The sequence below is a fragment of the Salvelinus fontinalis genome, chromosome 39 (assembly GCF_029448725.1).
Source record: "Salvelinus fontinalis isolate EN_2023a chromosome 39, ASM2944872v1, whole genome shotgun sequence".
Lineage (NCBI taxonomy): Eukaryota > Metazoa > Chordata > Actinopteri > Salmoniformes > Salmonidae > Salvelinus > Salvelinus fontinalis.
Genome location: NC_074703.1, coordinates 14,714,015 through 14,736,673, shown reverse-complemented (window position 1 = coordinate 14,736,673; position 22,659 = coordinate 14,714,015). Strand labels below are relative to the sequence as shown.

Below are 22,659 nucleotides of genomic sequence, written 5' to 3'. Positions count from 1 at the left end.
TTGATAATTGTAAATATTTTATAATATATTAACAACTTAATTTATTTTACATATAAAGGGCAGAAACACAACCTCAAGAGATTCATTGTTGAATTTGAGTATTTATATATGAACTGACCAACAAATAAATTGTAAGCATTGTATCTTACAAGGTATCTACGCGTTTTGTTTTGTTCATCACTAATTAAGCACTTCATTATTTATTTAAAATACTTGTCAGGTATTTTAAGGCAATTTTTGTTTTTACACATTTTGATATAAAAACAAATGACATTTTGTACACTATACCTCAGGTATTCATTTTTGAATTATCCTATGTCGTACCAGTTTTTTAATTAGACTTGACTCACTCCAAATACTATAGATTCATTTACATTTACATTTACATTAAGTCATTTAGCAGACGCTCTTATCCAGAGCGACTTACAAATTGGTGCATTCACCTTATGATATCCAGTGGAACAGCCACTTTACAATAGTGCATCTAAATCTTTTAAGGGGGGGGGGGGGGGGGTTAGAAGGATTACTTTATCTGTATTGGTACTTAAGGTAGGTCATACTGTGTTCAACCTCTTTGCAGGTCATTTCATTCTTATTATGTTATGTTTTTATGTGACAAACTTGCAACCATACCTTTCAGGTCTCATAATGATATCCGATGATATCCCTAATGACCCCACTAACCCACTTGATCATGTGGAATTTGAATAGAGATATGACACTGTACATGCAAGCATCAGCCACAAGTTCCCCCAGTATTCATGGGTATTAGAAGACCATAAAATCCAACCAGACCTGAAATAGCCTAGGCTCCTTTCTTTGTTCCAGCTGGCAGAGAGCTAGCCTGGTCCACTTCAGTAGCGTTACATTTACGTTTTAGTCATTTAGCAGACGCTCTTTTCCAGAGCGAATTACAATTAGTGTGTCCATCTTAGGATAGCTAGGTGAGACAACCACATTTCACAGTCGTAGCAAGTATATTTTCCCTCATAAAGTAGTTAGCAATGTCGGTGCCAGTCGGAAAATAATGTATTTAAAAAATATATATGATTAAATATTATTACTATTAGTATTATTATTATTTTACTATTATTATTATTTTGCCACCTCTAAAGTCAGATATGCTTTGACATGAAAACTTGGTCAGGAGGCAACGGTGCAGCCAGCTATTATGTCCTAATTCATGATCACTTGTTTGATGCACATTAGCACAACGTTTACACATAGTTTATACGGGATCCCTGAATGTATGTTTGATATGATGATCTCTTTCTCCTACATGTTGACTTGGGGAGGTCTACTTGTTTATGATCCCACAGTGCATTGCTGTGCAGACCTAACCCTGCATCACAGTGAGCACTGCTCCTCTCCCTCTAAGGTCTCTGGGGCTGACACACTGCCCTGCTGACCCCTGTGTGTCCAGCCTGGTGTCATAGACTAGGCGTAACATAATGTTAGCCACAACAAATTGGAATTTGTAACATATCATAAGAATTGTAAATTCAAAACATATTGTACGAATTGCAATTCATAACTTATCATATGAAATGTAATACGTAAAATATCATACGAATTGTAATTTGTAACATATAATAAGAAATGGATGATGAACATCCAGAAATTAATATATGTCATACCAAACGTAAAATATCATCCTAATTTCAGCGTCCCGGATTTTTGTTTACTATGTTACGTCCACCCGAGTCCAGGTTGTTTTGTCTGCCTTTCCCTCAGCCCTCACACAAATGTAAGCATACACACACACACACACACACACACACACACACACACACACACCTCACACTGACTCATGACCCCAAGCACACACACAACTTATTAGTGACTCATCCAAGTCATTTGAAAAAAAGGCCATAGTAGAGATGCACTAGGGTCTCTGTGGGGTGTTGTTTTTGTATTGCCGCGGAGTACATTCAAATTGATTAACCTTACAGTCTTTGTATAAAGGCGTAAAAGGCTTTAGGGTAGTGTACGTTTTGGGTGATTTCTCAAAACAGCAGATTGCATATCCAATGTACCAACATTTATCCAAATCACAATGTCAAAGCACCCATGCTCCTATTCCTAGTGCGATTAAAAATAGATTTAATGAGCACTTCAGTGATGCCTGATACAGTAAGTTCTATCAAATGATATAGGGCCTGTACTTCAAAGTCCCTTCACGTCTTTCCTTTTACTTCTGATTCTCTCACTGAACCAAACTGAAACTAGATAGCCCCAACAGTAATGTTGTTTTAATGGGATCGAAGCAGCTTTCTCACAGTGAGTTTGTGGGCCTGTTTCCCAGTGTCCATGAGAAGTGTCCAGCGTCTTCCTTCCAAATGAGTTCTAAGGCTCTCCCAGATCCCCCTAAATGACTTTGTCAATCTACTGTTTGTTTTTGGATAATATCATTGATATGTTTTACCAAAATCTACCACCTGCTCAACATTGAGACCTAAACCTTGGGAAAATAGCAATTACCACCTTTATGTTGAGAGGGACGTAATTTCCTTGGGACCTGTTATTTTAAGATTTAGATGCAAATTGATCAGTCTGGGGTTTAATAGATGTGATTCCTATACTAATGTCTATGATTACTGTCTTATTTATGTATAATACAGTCTTTATAAGTTAGGTGATAGAGATTCAATTGTTTAATCCTCTCTCTGGGTGTTTTAAATGGAGGATAACTACAGTATGTTGGATTATCACCATTTGACTTGTTAGTAGACAACATCGGCCTGCAATTTTACAGAGATTTCCTTGTCATTTATGATGCTATCGAAATGGATTTTGCTGTGAAGGATGTGTTTAAAAAGTCAAGGCCGATGAAAGGGGAGATTTTATAGGGGAGGATCAGCCTTTGGGAGAAATGCCTTGATTTATCTGGCTTTCCTAGAATATCCTGCTATGAAATGATTCCCTGCAACATTGTAGTTGGCAGCACACTGCAGCTCCCTGCCAGACAAGTGGTGTTGCCAATCAAAAACCCTTGTCATGTGATATGATCTAATGCACCCATTAAAGTAACAGTGAAAGTCTCACTTTTAAAAGTTCATATTCTGTTAACTCATACCGAAATAATCTTACTCATTCCCAAATAATCGTGTTGACTCATCCAATACTCGCATTTGTGGCCAAAGCCTAAATTGGACAAAAAAACACTTCAACAACCCCACCTCAAACTTCTATCTCAAACAGACCATTTAAAAAATGCTTGCTATTTCCTCATTGAGTATGATGTCATACTCCTGAGGAGGATGAGCTGGCCAATCAGTGGTCTAAAGGAGGATGAGCTGGCCAATCGGCGGTCTACTCGCATGAATCTTTTTTATGCTCACATGAATATTTGTAATGACCGGTATGCCCACAACATTCTATTGCTGAGGTACACCCACACCATTCCAACACAGTAAAGCGCTGCTTTTTAACATACTTAATTACACTTTTTGGAAGGAAAACTATTTCACTCATATTGTAACTAACTGTTGGTCATATTTCATAGAAATCTGGAAACACTAGACAGTTACTTTAAGAAATGGGCTTCCCACCATATATAAAAACAAACATTGGTTAACTGGAAAAGTGAAATACTTTACATGAAGGATTATATAAAGTATAATTTAAATTATTGTATCAGTCTGAAACATGTTGTTCATCAGACAAAATTGAGATGATTTGTCACCATACTCCACATCTTTCAGAAACAGAAAAAAAAAGTTTCCATCTATGGCATATATAATCTGTGGTAAATAAACCTTTATGGAACATTTGATATCTGACCCCAATGGAGACCTGATAAGAGGGGCACAACAGCACATGAAATCAAAGCTTCAGCAAGTTTAGAAGAAATACGGGTTTCACACGTGAGGGAAAAGGGACATTAAATCCCAGCTAATGCCCTACACTTAACTCTGCCTCTGACCCCTGACAACAACTCTGGAATAGAGGCGATAAAAAACAAACCCCCTAGTTCCCAAGAGACACCACTAGCACTTCAGATCACAGAGCCAGAGTGAGTGTGTACAACGACTGGAGCAGCGCATAGGCCTCTGCTAGATGTGTCGCCACTAACACCATATGCTGGTGCAATCGTATCCTATAGGCTCAATTAACTGTCGGTTGTTGCCAGGTTTTCTCGTTGTCCATATTGTTGGGGATTGTTCACAGTCAATATAGCCTTTGATCTCAACGGCAGCATCGAGGGCCAGACTCATGCCAATGTCTTCTTCAGCTGTGCGCAATACAAACTCGGACGGCAATTCAGTGGCAGGTACTCTAGTGTTTTCTTAGGTGTGCGCGGTTCCCAGAGATCGAGGAGGACAAACGTTTTGACACGTTGTGAGAAATATCCACATTGTATCCTTGTAGGGTGTCAACAAACACAAAGCTCGAATAATTACTCCAACGACTGAAACAGGCAGCTAGCTCATCATGGCTATTCATCAGTGTTTGTTCTAGTTAGTTTCTCATGCGTAATTAGGCTATGCACATGTAGTTCGGGCGCAAGCCGCCTCTTTCGAGACGCAGCTTAAATAATGAATATAGCAAGCTTATTAACATGTATTACAAGCCGAATGTTTTAAAAGTTAACACAATTGTAATGCCAGATTTCTAATTTTATTGAGTAAAATGTATCAAGGATACAATGCGATACAGGTCTTTTAAGAGTGGCCTCAAACTATACATTATTAGATATTGAGACCTTTCCAGGTGCAACAATTACAGTGCTGTGAAAAAGTATTTGCCCACTTCCTGATTTATATTTTTTTTTGCACATTTGTCACACATAAATGTTTCAGATCATCAAAGAAATTTTAATATTACACAAAGATAACCCAAGTAAACACAAAATGCAGTTTGTAAGTGATAATTTTATTTATTAAGGGAAAAAAAGCTATCCGAACCTTCATGGCCCTATATGACAAAGTAATTGCCACCCCTTGTTAAATCATGAATTTACTGTGGTTAATCACAATTTTTGGAAAGCTGAGTTCAATTTCACTAGCCACACCCAGGCCTGATTACTGATTAAAATTACAAAGTGAGCGCAGCGACGACTCATCAAAGAGGTCACAAAAGAACCCACAACAACATCTAAAGAACTGCAGGCCTCACTCGCCTCAATTAAGGTCAGTGTTCATGACTCAACCATAAGAAAGAGACTGGGCAAAAATGGATATCCATGGCAGCGTTCCAAGGCGAAAACCACTGCTGACCAAAAATAACATAAAGGCTCGTCTCACTTTTGGCAAAAAACATCTTGATGATCCCCAAGACTTTTGGCAAAATATTCTGTGGACTGACGAGACAAAAGTTGAACTTTTTGGAAGGTGTGCGTCCCGTTACATCTGGCGTAAAAGTAACACAGCATTTCAGAAAAAGAACATCATACCAACAGTCCAACATGGTGGTGGTAGTGTGATGGTGGTGGTGGTAGTGAGATGATCTGGGGCTGCTTTGCTGCTTCAGGACCTGGACGACTTGCTGTGATTGATGGAACCATGAATTCTGCTCTCTACCAAAAAATCCTGAAGGAGAATATCCGGCCACCAGTTCGTGACCTCAAGCTGAAGCGCACTTGGGTTCTGCAGCAGGACAATGATCCAAAACACACCAGCAAGTCCACCTCTGAATGGCTTAATAAAAACAAAATGAAGGTTTTGGAGTGGCCTAGTCAAAGTCCGGACTTGAATCCGATTGAGATGCTGTGGCTGAATTAAAACAATTCTGCGAAGAATAGTGTGCCAAAATTCCTCCACAGCGATGTGAAAGACTCATTGCCAGTTATCGCAAACACTTGATTGCAGTTGTTGCTGCGGAGGGTGGCACAACCAGTTATTAGTTTTGGGGGCAATTACTTTTTCACATAGGGCCATGAAGGTTCGGATAGCTTTTTTCACTTAATAAAGAAAATCACCACTTTAAAAACTGAATTTTGTGTTTCCTTGGGTTATCTTTGTGTAATATTTAAATTTGTTTGATCTGAAACATTTAAGTGTGACAAATGTGCAAAAAAATAAGAAATTAGGAAGGGGGCAAATACTTTTTCACCGCACTGTATATGTACATGTTTAAATGTATAAGCCCATCTGTTTTGAATATAATTTGACATGGCTATAATTAGGTTTTAAATGGTGTATGTTTGACTATGACAGTAAACTAGGTCTTGCAAATTATTCAAGAATTGAAGCACTCGTGTTAATTGCTCAATTACCTATTTAATGAGCGTTAACAAACACGGACACCCCGTGTATGACACCTTCAATGATGAGTTAGGACCGGTTAGAGGAGTTACCGCTGCAATGTGAATGATCGGGATTTGAAATGTTACACCTCCCTTTGCAGCTGGGCTGCATCTGTAACGCTGCTATTTGTCTCAAGCATAAAATTTGCCTGCAAACTCTTGTACATGGTTCACCTCGTTGCTATTGCTCAGTTTTAGAAAACAAAACTAATCTCCATTATTATCACACTTACATATGTGTACGATTTTGAGTGTTGGCTCATTGCAATATTAGTAGTGTATATATTTAAAAATTGGTATAGAAAAAGTACTATTTTGTCGGATCTAAGAGGTAAAGTTATTCTCCTCTTTACCTGTTCAACTATTGGTGTTCACCAACCATTACTTTTACTCAGAATAGGTCTTTCTTAACAGAAAAGGGCCATGTAGTGGTGTAATGAGTGGGAAAATACCAGGGAGTGCAGATGTGGGGAACTCTGCAGGGTACTGGGGGTGAGGGAGCGGGTGGGGCGGAGAGCTGAGCTAACCCCAGCCTGCCTGGGCCAATGGGGCATGGTAATTAGATCTGGCCAATGTAGGCCTGGGGCTTTGGACTGGGGGCATATAAGGGGGGCCCCATGGCAGCAGCCCCCTCATATCACTCAGAGGTCTCCTCTCTCACCCCACTGCTCTCCCAAAGCAGAGAGTTATTTCCTTCTTTTCTTCAACCACAACAACAGCCCAGCCATGGATGTCTTTTCCCCATCCCAGGTCTTCTATGACAGCGCCTGTGCCTCCTCGCCAGAGGACCTGGACTTCGGCCCCGGGGAACTGGACGGCTCAGAGGAAGACGAGCACGTCCGGGTTCCTGGGGCTCCTCACCAGGCGGGTCACTGCCTTCAGTGGGCCTGCAAGGCCTGCAAGCGTAAGTCCAGCACGGTGGACCGGCGTCGGGCTGCCACCATGAGGGAACGACGCCGGCTGAAAAAGGTGAACCACGGCTTCGAGGCTCTGAGGCGCTGCACCTCAGCCAACCCCAGCCAGCGGCTGCCTAAGGTGGAGATCCTGCGCAACGCCATCCAGTACATCGAGAGCCTCCAGGAGCTGCTCCATGAGCATGTGGAGAACTACTACGGCCTTCCTGGGGAGAGCAGCTCAGAGCCTGGGAGCCCCTCGTCCAGCTGCTCCGACAGCATGGTGAGACTGAGACCAGACACACACGGACTCATATACAGCTTCTCTCACTGTCTCCTTATCTCTGTGCAGCACACAGAGGTTTTATCAGGTCCTGCTAGTTCAGTGTCTGCTGCAACGTTTTCCCTCTTTGGACTAATTCAGAGTACTCTATTTGAATGGTGGATCACGTTGCTGTTAGCCTCTGTCTTATTGTATCTCCCAAGATCTTGAGTTAAAAAGCTTTTGTTTGGGACTCTACCTTAGTAGCTTAATTCCCGATGTCTCTGAGCATGCATATTGTAATACTAATTTGCATTTAGAGTATCTCCCTGGATCTGAAGGGGAACAGGCTCACTTCAAATGTAGAATGTTTATTGAATAGACTTGCACTGATTGTGATGTTGGGGGATCTCAAATACAATATTCCCTTGTGCATTTCATCGTCTTTGGCTGCATCATTAATGCAAACAGCTCTTTTGCAGTGTTATACATGCATGATGCATTACGTTTCACATGGAAATGCTATCCTTTTTTAATTGGTGTGTTTGGTGCATGTACATTACCCCAGTGCATGCATGATACCTTCTCAGTTGACCAGTCAAGATTAGAATCAGCTCTACAAAACAGTGGTTAAAAGGGTGATGCAATGCTAAATAATAGAATGGATCTTTATGATGGTGGATGGAGTAATGGCTTTCCCACCGCTGGACACGTTATAGCCTAATAAACCCTGCTAAACCCACCTTACTGAAGTCTGGCAGGAAAGACTGTGCTTTTCTGCATTCCATCCTGACTGCATGTTCTCTGCCGCTGCCAGGATTTTCTGCAGATTTACTGGGAGAAAGTGTCATCTTGCACAAACTGGTGTTGCTTCCACTGATACAATCGATTCGCCACGGCTAGAGCCGGGCAGATCATGGGAGTAGCCTGCAACGTTGGCCCTGAGGTGGCTGTGAAATAAAGAACCCTATCCAGACAGGCAGGAACACTGTGGATTTATCAGTCTGGCAAGATGACCAAAGATTACATTATTTACCTATATTTTAATATTATTTCATATTTGTATGTTTTTATTAGTAGCTTTCTTTATTGTGCACCAGTTGAGGAAAATGCATTTCAGACACTTCAAAATGTCTGAAACGTAGGAAGGGGAATAATATCACGTGCTTTGTCCTGACTGCTGTGCTAACGTCAGTTTGCTCTGTTTGTTTCCTTGTAGGTTGACTGTAACAGTCCTGTTGTGTGGCCTCAGATGAACACAAGCTTTGGCAACAACTACAGCTATACTAAGAATGGTAAGACACATTGATTAATATGTTTTTTTTGTTATGTAATATTAAAACTATAGACATAGTATAATGAATACACGTAATGGACTTATGTTAGGCTATGGTCTGGCTACCACCTGTGTATGTAGAGTATTGTAAAACTTGCCAGGTTTACATTCATTCGTTTTGATTCGTACTATAAAAACACAAATTATGTTCCAAGTTACGTGAATAATTCCGCCTATCCATTTAAGTTCACCATACACATAAATTGACTCAATGGGACATGGTAGTTAACTGATCTCATCCATAATTTAGCTCCCTTATTGTCTTGACTGACCTTGTCCTTCACCTGTTTGTCCTGTCCAGTGAGCTCTGGAGAGAGAGGTGCTGGTGCCTCCAGCCTGGCTTGCCTGTCTAGCATAGTAGATCGCCTCTCCTCGGTGGATGCCAGTGCCCCAGCAGGACTCAGAGATATGCTTACCTTCTCGCCCTCCAGCACCGACTCCCAGCCTTGCACTCCAGAAAGCCCCGGGAACAGACCCGTGTACCACGTGTTGTGAAGAAAACCTGCATTAGAATATAAATATTCTGATGGCCCTGATCTTCAAACGCATACCACTTTTACTTCCTATTTCGGTGATGGCTAAGATCGATCAACACCTGCCAACTTTTGTATTGTAAATAAGATTGTAAATATGTACTGTAAATGTTCATTTATATTAAAAAATATTATACCAAATGTAACATATTTAATTGATCCTTTTCATGTGTCTGTCCTAATATAGGCCTATGCATCATTCAAACAAGTTGTATTTAAGCTATTGCCTTTGTTAGCTTCACATTTCTCATGATCAATAAACGTTTCAACAATTCTAGAGTTCCCACATCTGTTGGTGTAAATGTTGTTTAATCCATCAAATGCAGTGACTACAGAAGAGAGAGTAGCTTGCATTCCATTCCTGGTCAGAGTGTTGGTGTGGTGGGTGGAGATTGGAAGGGGAGGAGAGAGTGTTTGTGTACCTGTTTTTTCTTCAGTAACAAATGTTTCTCATTGTTAACATCCCTAACTACAACCTAAACACCATCGTTTTTAACAAATGGCCTGAACGGAACAGTTGAAATTGTGTGTAAGGGAGGGGAAGGGGTTACTAGTATCATATGTTGCGTCTCATCAAAGCCTATAGCTCATAAAATCAAAGTGTTACAGTCTTTTTCCTGTTGTATTGTGACCCCATTAGGCTAAAAGGATTTCCCTCACATTTATAACACATTTATAATAGAAGAACACAGTGAAATCGAATGTGTCACTGCAGTTTTTTTGACTTGGGTTTGAGAGCAACCAACAGATGATGTAACTCCTATATCACTTGCCCCATGGCAGCACAGCACACAGTCTGCCCATGTGAAAACATAGAAACCTGTCTCGTCGAGACACAACTTTCGAGAGACACTCAAGTCTTCATGTTTATCACAAGCACCTTCCTATTGTGACACCAGAGGGGGAGACTCAGTGGTGAGTGGCTAATACTAGTAGTTAAACACTAGCTCTGCCTCTGTGGCACTATGCTAGATGGCTCTGTGGCATAGCAGGCATACCAGCGAGGGCTTCTATTTCAGTAAGCCACACCACTGGCTACGAAGCTCCCCACGCATTGAAGTAATTTTCCATGGCTAAACCTTGGATATATTCATAAATCACTCATGCACCAGGCATGTGACGTCATGAGATGACAAGAGATGTAATCTTTGTTTCCACATCAACAGATAGTATGACAAGGTTACAACAGGGGGTAATTTGCATCAAGTACTTTATTATTAGGATATCATTCATCTATTTCCATTTGATTCCTCTTTCAACCTGGACAATGTAAGGACTAAACGTAGCCTGACACAAATCACTCTAATGTGAGGTACTCTGGCATTTCTCACAATAGCCAAAGCCAATATTTGCAGTACTGAGTATACACTATCACCACAAGAGGGAGGTATTTCTAATACTTGACTGTGAGATGTCAGTTGTCATGCTCACATGACTCCAGAGCTTTTTTAATTGCTTATCTAATAAGTAGGCTGTGATATTGTTTGTGTCATATTCCAGGTAAACAATAACTACCTGACAAATTGATACAGATATAGGATCTTCATTTTACTCCGTTTTCTACAGCAGGAAAATAATTCTGCAGCAACAGGAAATGTGAATTATTATGTGGATTATAATTAACAGACATTTTTGTAGGGGTTGATACTTTTTTCATAAGGGAAAATCAAGTCTGAGATTTTATAGTGTAAATTACAGACGTCAGAAGTCTTTTTAAACCTCATATATAGTACACGTTTTACATTTCCTGAATTGCAGGAAAGTTCTCCTGGAACAGGGTGATCCAATTCAATTTGACAGACATTGTGCTCTTTTAATAGGACATGTTGGGATGAAAGGATGACAGTTAACAATTCAATTTCTCTGTAGGCTCCTTCAAAACTCCAAAACCCACGTGCTCAAGTTGAGCCAATGTTGTCCTCATGCTCACTGCAAATCCCTCCTTTAAATTATGAGGCGGCTATGAGGAGGTTAGCTAGCTGCCAGACTCTTACATTAAATATATTTAACAATATTAAGTGAATAATCACATCAATACAATATAGTTAGCTAGCTGCCAGACTCTTACATTAAACATAATTTAACATTAAGTGATTCATAATCACATCAATGCAATATCATTCAAATGGTTTTGTCATTATGAAGGCTAACTATTGCCCTTACATTGAGGACCCAGCTTTGCGTGAGTAATCTAGACACCATGTTGATTTATCCCACTGGGCACAGATGTCCATTCAAAGTCTATTCTACATTGGTTAACCAACGTTGATTCAACCAGTGTGTGCACAGTAGGATTTTAGGCTATAGCTAGTTGTCTAGTTAATAATAGTATATACCCCTCAAATTCAAACCTGGACCTCAAACCATAAAAAAGTCCTCTCTAATCAGGGACTGATTTAAACTTGGGACACCAGGTTTAAAGGTTAAATAAATAAATACTACACAGCAGGATCAATCAATCAATCAAATGTATTTATAAAGCCCTTCCTACATCAGCTGATGTCACAAAGTGCTGTACAAAAACCCAGCCTAAAACCCCAAACAGCAAGCAATGCAGGTGTAGAAGCATGGTGGCTAGGAAAAACTCCTTAGAAAAACGCCAGAACATAGGAAGAAACCTAGAGAGGAACCAGGCTATGAGGGGTGGCCAGTCCTCTTCTGGCTGTGCCGGAAGAGATTATAACAGAACATGGATGTTCAGATGTTTAAATGTTCATAGATGACCAGCAGGGTCAAATAATAATAATCACAGTGGTTGTAGAGGGTGCATCAGGTCAGCACCTTAGGAGTAAATGTCAGTTGGCTTTTCATAGCCGATCATTCAGAGTATCTATACAGCTCCTGCTGTCTCTAGGGAGTTGAAAACAGCAGGTCTGGGACAAGGTAGCACATCCGGTCAACAGGTCAGGGTTCCATAGCCGCAGGCAGAACAGTTGAAACTGGAGCAGCAGCACGACCAGGTGGACTGGGGACAGCAAGGAGTCATCAGGTCTGGTAGTCCTGAGGCATAGTCCTAGGGTTCAGGTCCTCTGCGAGAAAGAGAGAAAGAGAGAGAGAGAGGGAGAGAGAGAAGAAAAAGAGAGAGAGAGAATTAGAGAGAGCATACTTAAATTCACACAGGACACCGGATAAGACAGGAGAAATACTCCAGATATAACAGACTGACCCTAGCCCCCCGACACAAACTATTGCAGCATAAATACTGGAGGCTGAGACAGGAGGGGTCGGGAGACACTGTGGCCCCGTCCGACGGTACCCCCGGACAGGGCCAAACAGGCAGGATATAACCCTACCCACTTTGCCAAAGCACAGCCCACACACCACTAGAGGGATATCTTCAACCACCAACTTACTATCCAAGGCCAAGTATAGCCCACGAAGATCTCTCCCACGGCACAAACCCAAGGGGGGGGCGCCAACCCGGACAGGAAGATCACGTCAGTGACTCGACCCTCTCAAGTGACGCACACCTCCTACCAACGGCATGGAAGAGCACCAGTAAGCCAGTGACTCAGCCCCTGTAATAGGGTTTGAGGCAGAGAATCCTAGTGGAGATAGGGGAACCGGCCAGGCAGAGACAGCAAGGGTGGTTCGTTGCTCCAGTGCCTTTCCGTTCACCTTCACACTCCTGGGCCAGATTACACTCAATCATAGGACCTACTGAAGAGATGAATCTTCAATAAAGACTTAAAGGTCGAGACCGAGTCTGCGTCTCTCACATGGATAGGCAGACCATTCCATAAAAATTGAGCTCTATAGGAGAAAGCCCTGCCTGCAGCTGTTTGCTTAGAAATTCTAGGGACAGTAAGGAGGCCTGCGTCTTGTGACCATAGCGTACGTGTAGGTATGTACGGCAGGACCAAATCAGAAAGATAGGTAGGAGCAAGCCCATGTAATGCTTTGTAGGTTAGCAGTAAAACCTTGAAATCAGCCCTAGCCTTAACAGGAAGCCAGTGTAGAGAGGCTAGCACTGGAGTAATATGATCATATTTTTTGGTTCACGGCCTAGCAGTCGTGTTAAGCACTAACTGAAGTTTATTTAGTGCTTTATCCGGGTAGCAGGAATGTAGAGCATTGCAGTAGTCTAACCTTGAAGTAACAAAAGCATGGATACATTTTTCTGCATCATTTTTGGACAGAAAGTTTCAGATTTTTTCAATGTTACATAGATGTGAAAAAGCTGTCCTTGAAACAGTCTTGATATGTTCGTCAAAAGAGAGATCAGGGTCCAGAGTAACGCCGAGGTCCTTCACAGTTTTATTTGAGAAGACTGTACAACCATCAAGATGAATTGTCAGATTCAACAGAAGATCTCTTTGTTTCTTGGGACCTAGAACTATCTCTGTTTTGTCCGAGTTAAATAGTAGAACATTTGCCGCCATCCACTTCCTTATGTCTGAAACACAGGTTTCCAGGGAGGGCAATTTTGGGGCTTCACCATGTTTCATTGAAATGTACAGCTGTGTGTCGTCCGCATAGCAGTGAAAGTTAACATTATGTTTCCGAATGACATCACCAAGAGGTAAAATATATAGTGAAAACAATAGTGGTCCTAAAACGGAGCCTTGAGGAACACCGAAATGTACAGTTGATTTGTCAGAGGACAAAGCATCTACAGAGACAAACTGATATCTTTCCGACAGATATGATCTAAACCAGGCCAGAACTTGTCCATGTAGACCAATTTGGGTTTCCAATCTCTCCAAAAGAATAGATGGTATCAAAAGCAGCATTAAGGTCTAGAAGCACGAGGACATATGTAGAGCCTCGGTCTGATGCCATTAAAAGGTAATTTACCACCTTCACAAGTGCAGTCTCAGTGCTATGATGGGGTCTAAAGCCAGACTGAAGCGTTTCATATACATTGTTTGTCTTCAGGAAGGCAGTGAGTTGTAGTGCAACAGCACATTTTTTTGAGAGGAATGGGAGATTCAATATATGCCGATAGTTTTTTATATTTTCTGGGTCAAGGTTTGGCTTTTACGAGAGAGGCTTTATTACTGCCACTTTTAGTGAGTTTGGTACATATCCGGTGGATAGAGAGCCGTTTATTATGTTCAACATAGGAGGGCCAAGTACAGGAAGCAGCTCTTTCAGTAGTTTAGTAGGAATAGGGTCCATTAGGCAGCTTGAAGATTTAGAGGCCATGATTATTTTCATCAATGTGTTAAGAGATATAGTATAAAAAAACTTAAGTGTCTCCCTTGATCCTAGGTCCTGGCAGGCTATGCAGACTCAGGACAACTGAGCTTTGGAGGAATATGTAGATTTAAAGAGGAGTCTGTAATTTGCTTTCTTATGATCATGATCTCTTCGTCAAAGAAGTTCATGAATTTGTCACTGCTGAAGTGAAAGCCATCCTCTTGGGGAATGCTGCTTTTTAGTTAGCTTTACGCAAGGTTAAATTGACTTCCTCAGTTAGGTAGTTAACTGACTTTTGTACTCTGACGTCCTTGGGTAGGTGTAGGGAGTCTGGAAGGGCATCTAGGAATCTTTGGGTTGTCCGCAAATTTATAACACAGCTTTTGATGATCCTTGGTTGGGGTCTGAGCAGATTATTTTTTGCGATTGCAAGCGTAATAAAATGGTGGTTCGATAGTCTGGGATTATGAGGAAAAACATTAAGATCCACAACATTTATTCCACGGGACAAAACTGGGTCCAGAGTATGACTGTGGCAGTGAGTAAACCCGGAGACATGTTGGACAAAACCCACTGAGTCGATGATGTCTCCGAAAGCCTTTTGGAGTGGGTCTGTGGACTTTCGCATGTGAATATTAAAGCCACCAAAAATGTGAATATTATCTGCCATGACTACAAGGTCCGATTGGAATTCAGGGAACTTGGTGAGGAATGCTGTATATGGCCCAGGAGGCCTGTAAACAGTAGCTATAAAAAGTGATTGAGTAGGCTGCATAGATTTTATGACTAAAAGCTCAAAAGACGAAAGCGCAGTATTTTTATTTTGTAAATTGAAATTTGCTATCGTAAATGTTAGCAACACCTCCACCTTTGCGGGATGCGCGGAGGATATGGTCACTAGTGTAACCAGGAGGTGAGGCCTCATTTAACACAGTAAATTCATCAGGTTTAAGCCAGGTTTCAGTCAGGCCAATCACATCAAGATTATAATCAGTGATTAGTTCATTGACTATAACTGCCTTGGAAGTGAGGGATCTAACATTAAGTAGCCCTATTTTTAGATGTGCGATATCACAATCTCTTTCAATAATGACAGGAATGGAGGAGGTCTTTATTCCAGTGAGATTGCTAAGGCGAACACCGCCATGTTTAGTTTTGCCCAACCTAGATCAATGCACAGACACGGTCTCAATGGGGATAGCTGAGCTGACTACACTGACTGCGCTAGTGGCAGACTACACTAAGCTGGCAGGTTGGCTAACAGCCTGCTGCCTGGCCTGCACCCTATCTCACCTATCTCATCTCAATGAGTTAGCCAGCAATTTTGGGGGGGAAGAATAAGCCCAGAAAATCAATAGTTATTTCTGATTGTTTATCAAAGTTAGCTGACTAACTCACTGATCCTACTTTGTAGTATACGGCTCAGGGGGGTGCAATTAACTATGAGGTCATTAACAGAAAACCAGCAGTAGTCCGGACTTCGTAAGGTAAGACTTGAATAGGTCGATTTGGGTCGGAATACCCCTGGTCTATACTCTTAGCATGGCTAACGCGCAACCCATGTGACTACACAGCGAGGTGTGACTGGAAGACTTCTAGACCTGGTGCCAGACAGACTACTATACTAGGCTCAGTCTAATCTTCTGTATAGGAACATCATTTATGTTAACACTACATAACCTTTGTAGTTTATCCTACAGATAGTATTCTTGGCCTTTTCTTCTTCATTTGCTTCCATGGGGAATCATACAAAGTATTGTTTTATCACCTACCACCAAATGTCTGTGGCACAAAAGCAGCGTTTTCTGCCTCTAGGTTGCCACGGCAGACCAACAGGGTATCACATCACATGCAATGCCCCCACCCTATAGAGTAAAGTCTGACCCCCCCCCCCCCCCCCACACCTGCATCTGGAAGTATGTTGTCACGGAGACAGAGAGGATGTGATTTCACCTGGCTATAAAGTAAGTGGTGTGTTCCAGCATTACACAGACATACATCAATTCACACCAGCCATATAAGTTTGAATTCCTTACAGTGTTATACAGTGAATACATATGCCAGCTATGCTGTTATTAATTTGCATTCGACTCATCAGATCAATCTGATTAATTTAAAGGTTGTGCTAATGGAAATGACTTGTAGCCAGGATTCATATGTCCACAAAGATGAGATTAGATGCATATAATGCAATGTCATTCCTGAGGGATCAAATGTCAGTAACCACGACATGGCCCAGTCTCTGTAGCTCAGGGGTGTCAAACTCATTCCACGGAGGGCCTAGTGTCTGCAGGTTTTTGGTTTTTCCTTTCAATAAAGCCCTAGACAACCAGGTGTGGGGAGTTCCTAACTAATTAGTAATGTAATTCATCAATCAAGTACAAGGGAGGAGCGAAAACCCGCAGACACTCGGCCCCCCGTGGAACGAGTTTGACACCTGTGCTGTAGCTTGTACATTCTCCAACACAAGCCCTCTAGACTATATGAAGGTCTCTGTAGTGTGTAGCCAACTGAACGATTAATTCAAGCTGAGATCTATTCATTTTACAGAATAAGAATGACAGATATGAACATATTTCACTGATCTCTCATCAGTGATGCCTAATTGCGAGTTTGCGTTTCCATCCTCACTACTCAGTTCATTAGCGCCGTGGAATGAGAAAAGAGGTGATTAAGTAGATAGATGGATTGCGAAGATGAGTTGCGGTTTATGAATTAGACATTCCTGATGGAAATATTCCTTTGATTCTATCTGAGGGAAGTAGAATTAAGCAATAAGTCCCGAGGTGTAGCATATGACCAATATACCATGGCTAAGGGCTGTTCTTAGGCACAATGCAACGCAGTGTCTGGAAACAGCCTTTAGCCGTGGTATATTGGCCATATACCACAAACCTCAGAGGTGCCTTACTGCTAATATAAACGGGTTACCAATGTAATTAGAGCAGTAAAATTACATGTTTTGTCATAATCGTGGTATACGGTCTACAGCTTCAGCCAAGTTTATAATAGCACACACAGCCTGGTTTGTCTAGTCGTGTAAAAAATACATGTTCCCTTTGACAAACACAATAGTAGGCCGATACACACTGTGTTCTATATAGTCAGTGTAGCCGGCGCAAGCAAATCCACATCCTCAGCTTGAGTTTCCTTCCGCCATCTTACAAGGACCACTGAGTTCCGACATTAGTTTCAGTGTCTGCCTTCTGACGTCCATTGGCGATTGGGTTTATATCGATGCTTAAATTCAAGGGGGAATTATAATGTAAAAGCGTCATCCACAGGCACTTCATCTCAGTACCTGTCAGTGGAAGGCAGTGTCAGAACCAGTGACCCCCTCACTGAGAGACCATTATTACTTTGGAAGAGTGCTACACTGCTGCCCTGTAACTCCTGTTCACAGCTCAAACAGACAGGGGTCAGGAGTTAGCTGTAGCCTGCTTCCCCTTACCCCAGATTTCAGACAAGCACAATAGACACAGTAGAAGAAGAAGCAGTTCGTGGTCAATTAAGTCATCATTGTACACAAGCACATATATTTATTTATACAAATATAATATGTATAACAATTGCATATCACTTGGTGTTGTCTTTTTTTCTGTACAATCAGGAAGTACAGTACGTCCAGTCAGGAAGTACAGTATGTTGAATCAGGAAGTACAGTACGTCGAATCAGGAAGTACAGTACGTTGAATCAGGAAGTACAGTACGTCCAGTCAGGAAGTACAGTACGTCCAGCCTAAAAAATGCAAGTCGGCAATAAGAAAGAGAATGAGTAAATGTACAAAAGGGATCTGTCAGAGGCAAGATGAACTGCTCAAAAGTTGAGGGACAAAACACGTTCACAGCCCAATCTGGTTGGACTATCAGGATGGCACATTGCACACAGTATGGATGTTAAATGATCTTGCACTACTTCAATACCCACCCACAAAGGAACTAGGCCTATATAGAAAATACATACTAGAGTTTGCTACTAGGAAAACCATCCAATGTAATGTTTGTCTGACAGCACTACAGATACAAGACTCCTTTTGATCAGTGTCGATCATCAACTGGTTTTCTAATAGCTTCAATGAAACCACAGTGCAACATGTTATACTTAAATATGGTTACTTGTCATGAGAATACTACGCCAGACTATAGGTAGAGGGATGAAAGACAGAGTTTATAACAGAGGTCCCTTATTGATAAGACGACTAGAACATTCCACAGTCTCTTACTCACAATGATTGTCAAAATGTAAAGTTGACGACGCAGATCCAGGAGAATGAGTCCATTAACCATACTATTCTGGTACGAATTATACACTGGGCTATAGGTCTTATACAATTCAATATTTTAAATAATCATCTGCATGTTAACAAACACACACATACCTTAATGAAATTACTTTATGCACAACTCAGATTATAAACAATAAAATAGATTGATTTAAAAATAAAGACAATTGCACCATTTGATTAACCCTCCAGGTCATTAATATATATATATAAATGTGTTTGACATTCCTCATATAAATGATTCAAATGTTCAAATTATATTGATATATGTAAATGTTATTTTATATGATTACTCTATATACTCTCTGTATATATTCATTTGATAAGAGTAGATGACTAACAATCATTAAATGGCTGACTTGAGAGCTGAAAGTCAAGATATGAAATTGCACGATAATTGTACTTCCAATTGTATGAATACAATTATCTCTGTGTATTCATCCACTTTACATACCTCTCTTTTAACAGCCGTTTGATTTTCATGGCAGAAGCTGCCTTATGACACACAGTGCATAAGATACAGTTGACCTAGTATTACATTGTTAACTTTTGTATCTTTCCCACATACTGTATATCTCTAATCATTACTTTTATGTGAAATGTAAAACCAACGAAAGTCTGTTATTGCTAAATCTACAAGTTTCCATACAAAATATTTTCTCGCTGCAATATATATAAGGTAAAAAAAGAGTTCACGTTTATCCAAAGCAGGACAAGTTGGACACAAAATAAGCAATGTTCATTCACACACAGACAAGCTCCCACAGAAGAAACAATGTTCATTCACACACAGACAAGCTCCCACAGAAGAAACAATGTTCATTCACACACAGACAAGCTCGCACAGAAGAAACAATGTTCATTCACACACAGACAAGCTCCCACAGAAGAAACAATGTTCATTCACACACAGACAAGCTCCCACAGAAGAAACAATGTTCATTCACACACAGACAAGCTCCCACAGAAGAAGCAATGTTCATTCACACACAGACAAGCTCCCACAGAAGAAACAATGTTCATTCACACACAGACAAGCTCCCACAGAAGAAGCAATGTTCATTCACACACAGACAAGCTCCCACAGAAGAAGCAATGTTCATTCACACACAGACAAGCTCCCACAGAAGAAACAATGTTCATTCACACACAGACAAGCTCCCACAGAAGAAACAATGTTCATTCACACACAGACAAGCTCCCACAGAAGAAACAATGTTCATTCACACACAGACAAGCTCCCACAGAAGAAACAATGTTCATTCACACACAGACAAGCTCCCACAGAAGAAACAATGTTCATTCACACACAGACAAGCTCCCACAGAAGAAACACTGTTCATTCACACACAGACAAGCTCCCACAGAAGAAACAATAGAAATAGAAATATCACTGTACAAAGCTATAGCAAAACCAAAGTCAGGAAACAAGTGAAATGAATTCAAAATATATAACAGAAAGAAGTAAACTATCACAAATGACAAGGAGCATTGTGGAGGGTTACAACTTTCAACTGTTACAGGACAACTTCAAATGAACACAAACAAAATAAAAGTTAAAAGGATGAGTTTCAGTGCTAGCCTCCAATCTCTCAAGTCACAAGCACCATTGTTTACATTTTAGAACACATATCTTTCAGTTGTGCTTCACTCTGTTGGCAGTACATCGAAGGGGGAGAGAGAGTCTTCACTGCTTAACAGTATCATATTCTCCTCTACCAGGTGGTTCCTTCGGGATCCTCCGTACAGAGATGGACTTAGAACCTTCCTTTCAGTGTCCTTCACTTCTTCTTCTTTTGGAACAGCCTGTGAAGGATAGGTGTAAGAAAAGCTGAGAGCAATGCTTGAAACCATTTGACAAGTCAGTACTTTGACAGGTCAGTAAAGTGGGATGCTAATTTCATATTCTGGTACAATAAATTACAAAAAAGTGTAATGTACTCTGCTGTGAACTGCGAAAAGCTAATTGAACTGTGAAAAGCCAATTAAAAATGATTGTGAATTAACCTTTTACTGCAGTGGGCTAAATCAGGGTCACACAGAGTGTTTCTTGGTAGTCTTAAACAAATCTACTTTGAAACAAAAGCATACACCTCACACACGAGGTTATGGACTTATCTGTACCATGTCAGATAAAGAGTTTAAATGTATTACATTTTGAGTTTGCATCCCAGTATTACACTTAATATACATCACAGAAGACTGAAATATAACAAATCCGTTTGACATAAAAACACCGGATTTTCGGTCAGGTTTTAGAAATAAAGTTTATTAATTATGAAAAATATGAGTAACATTCCACCTATGAAGCCACTAGGTCATTTGACAGCAGGAAATGGCTACATGTCTGTGGAATTCCCACTACTACTGAGAACAGAGATATAGCAGAGCCTATTGTGTCCTCGGCCTTGGTCAGCCTGGCCAGGTATGCGAGAGAGAGTCAGAATGGCCGGGAGTGTATCAGAGAGGAAGGCTACATGACGAACAGATTCCATGCAATCCCATGGTGCTTGCCACCTAGCAGCCTGTCCGCGGTGCGTGTTGCTTGCTTGGCCACCGGCCTCTTGGCCACTGTGGCAAAGCCCTGTAGTCAGCATGCCAGGGTTGATACAACATGATCCCTGCTCAGTCCCCACACCTCATGCCTCTACTGCACAGGTCTACAAGCTCTCACATACCTCCCCGAGCTAAACGAGGGCTACATGAGGAGGGTTAGTATCAAACGATCAGTGCCACTGAGGATCCCTTAGCCTGCAGGTGGTGTTAAGTCTTTTGTGATGTGGCCCAGACAGGCTTAGTAATACTACTACCTATTTTCAGAGTTGTTGTTATTTTTGCTTTATCACCTCCAGCAATCCAAGCAATGACGGGGTATATTTGTATACCATAAGTCTGCCTCAACTTTGCACTGATGCAGTCAATGTCACGCCCTGACCTTAGAGATAATTATTTTTCTCTATTTGGTTAGGTCAGGGTGTGACTAGGGTGGGCAATCTATGTTGTATTTTCTATGTTGGCCTGGTATGGTTCCCAATCAGTGGCAGCTGTCTATCGTTGTCTCTGATTGGGGATCATATTTAGGCAGCCTTTTTTCCACCTTAGTTTGTGGGATCTTGATTTTGTATAGTTGCTGTGTAGCCTGCAGAACTTTACGTTTGTTTTGTATTTTGTTGGTTTTCGGTGTTCATTTTAATAAAAGTAAGATGTTCACCTACCACGCTGCACCTTGGTCTCCTCATTCAAACGGCGAGTGTAACAGAAGATCCCACCAGCAAAGGACCAAGCAGCGTGGCCAGGAGGAGCAGGGATCCTGGGCCCGGGAGAAAAGTGAGTGGAGGACATCATGAACATGGGAGGAGGTTATGGCAGGGGACAAGACCCTGCCATGGAAGCAGGCGGAGGCAGCGAAGGAGGATCAACGACGACTCCGGGGTTCGCAACCACGACGGAAGCCCAAGAAGCAGCCCCCCAATTTGTTTTGGAGGGGGGCACACAGAGTGGTCGGCGGAGCCGAGGGGTGAACCAGAGCCAGTCAGGGAGTCGAGTGAGGAACTCGACGAAAGATTCCGGAGAGAAGTGTTGGCGTTGAGAGCGCTGCAGAGTGGGCGTGCTGAGGAGCGTGACACCAGTCCGGTGATGATCCATGGCCCGTAGCCTCCAGTGATGATCCATGGCCCGTAGCCTCCAGTGATGATCCATGGCCCGGAGCCTCCAGAGACGATCCAAGGTCCGGCGTCTCCAGCGACGGTCGGAGGTCCGGAGCCACCAGCGACGGTTCCCGGTCCAGAGTCTCCAGCGGAGGTTCCCGGTCCGGAGCCACCAGCGGATCTACGGTCCGGTTCCTCCGGCGACGATCCACGGTCCGGTTCCTCCGGCGACGATCCACGGTCCGGTTCCTACGGCGACGATCCACAGTCCGGAGTCGCTGGCGACGATTCACGGTCCGGTTCCTCCGGCGACGAT

At 41.8% G+C, this 22,659-nt stretch overlaps 2 protein-coding genes across 4 annotated transcripts in view; one reads left to right on the top strand and one right to left on the bottom strand.

The window, feature by feature from the left end:
* The first annotated feature begins 6,902 nt into the window (after window positions 1-6,902).
* LOC129838679 (myogenic factor 5-like) lies at window positions 6,903-9,454 on the top strand. The gene is made up of 3 exons (XM_055905806.1): window positions 6,903-7,423; window positions 8,622-8,697; window positions 9,040-9,454. The coding sequence occupies exons 1-3, from the start codon at window positions 6,974-6,976 to the stop codon at window positions 9,231-9,233; spliced, it is 720 nt and encodes a 239-aa protein (XP_055761781.1). The 5' UTR covers window positions 6,903-6,973; the 3' UTR covers window positions 9,234-9,454.
* Window positions 9,455-11,729: 2,275 nt separating this feature from the next.
* LOC129838234 (protein lin-7 homolog A) overlaps window positions 11,730-22,659 on the bottom strand; it is a 39,958-nt gene continuing 29,028 nt past the window's right edge. For 2 of the 3 annotated variants that reach the window (XM_055905036.1, XM_055905037.1), the window contains exon 6: window positions 17,922-20,502. In XM_055905036.1, coding sequence (XP_055761011.1) covers window positions 20,478-20,502 — 25 coding nt within the window. In that variant the 3' untranslated portion in view covers window positions 17,922-20,477. Of the gene's footprint in view, window positions 12,301-17,921; window positions 20,503-22,659 lie in introns of those variants that run through there. The other variant, XM_055905038.1, reaches the window with a different exon arrangement.

Bases quoted from the DNA above. Each gene is read 5' to 3' on its own strand.
- LOC129838679 (XM_055905806.1), top strand. From the start codon at position 6,974: ATGGATGTCTTTTCCCCATCCCAGGTCTTCTATGACAGCGCCTGTGCC. The intron at 7,424-8,621 runs GTGAGACTGAGA...GTTTCCTTGTAG, and splicing joins CCAGCTGCTCCGACAGCATG to GTTGACTGTAACAGTCCTGT. The intron at 8,698-9,039 runs GTAAGACACATT...TGTCCTGTCCAG, and splicing joins CTACAGCTATACTAAGAATG to TGAGCTCTGGAGAGAGAGGT.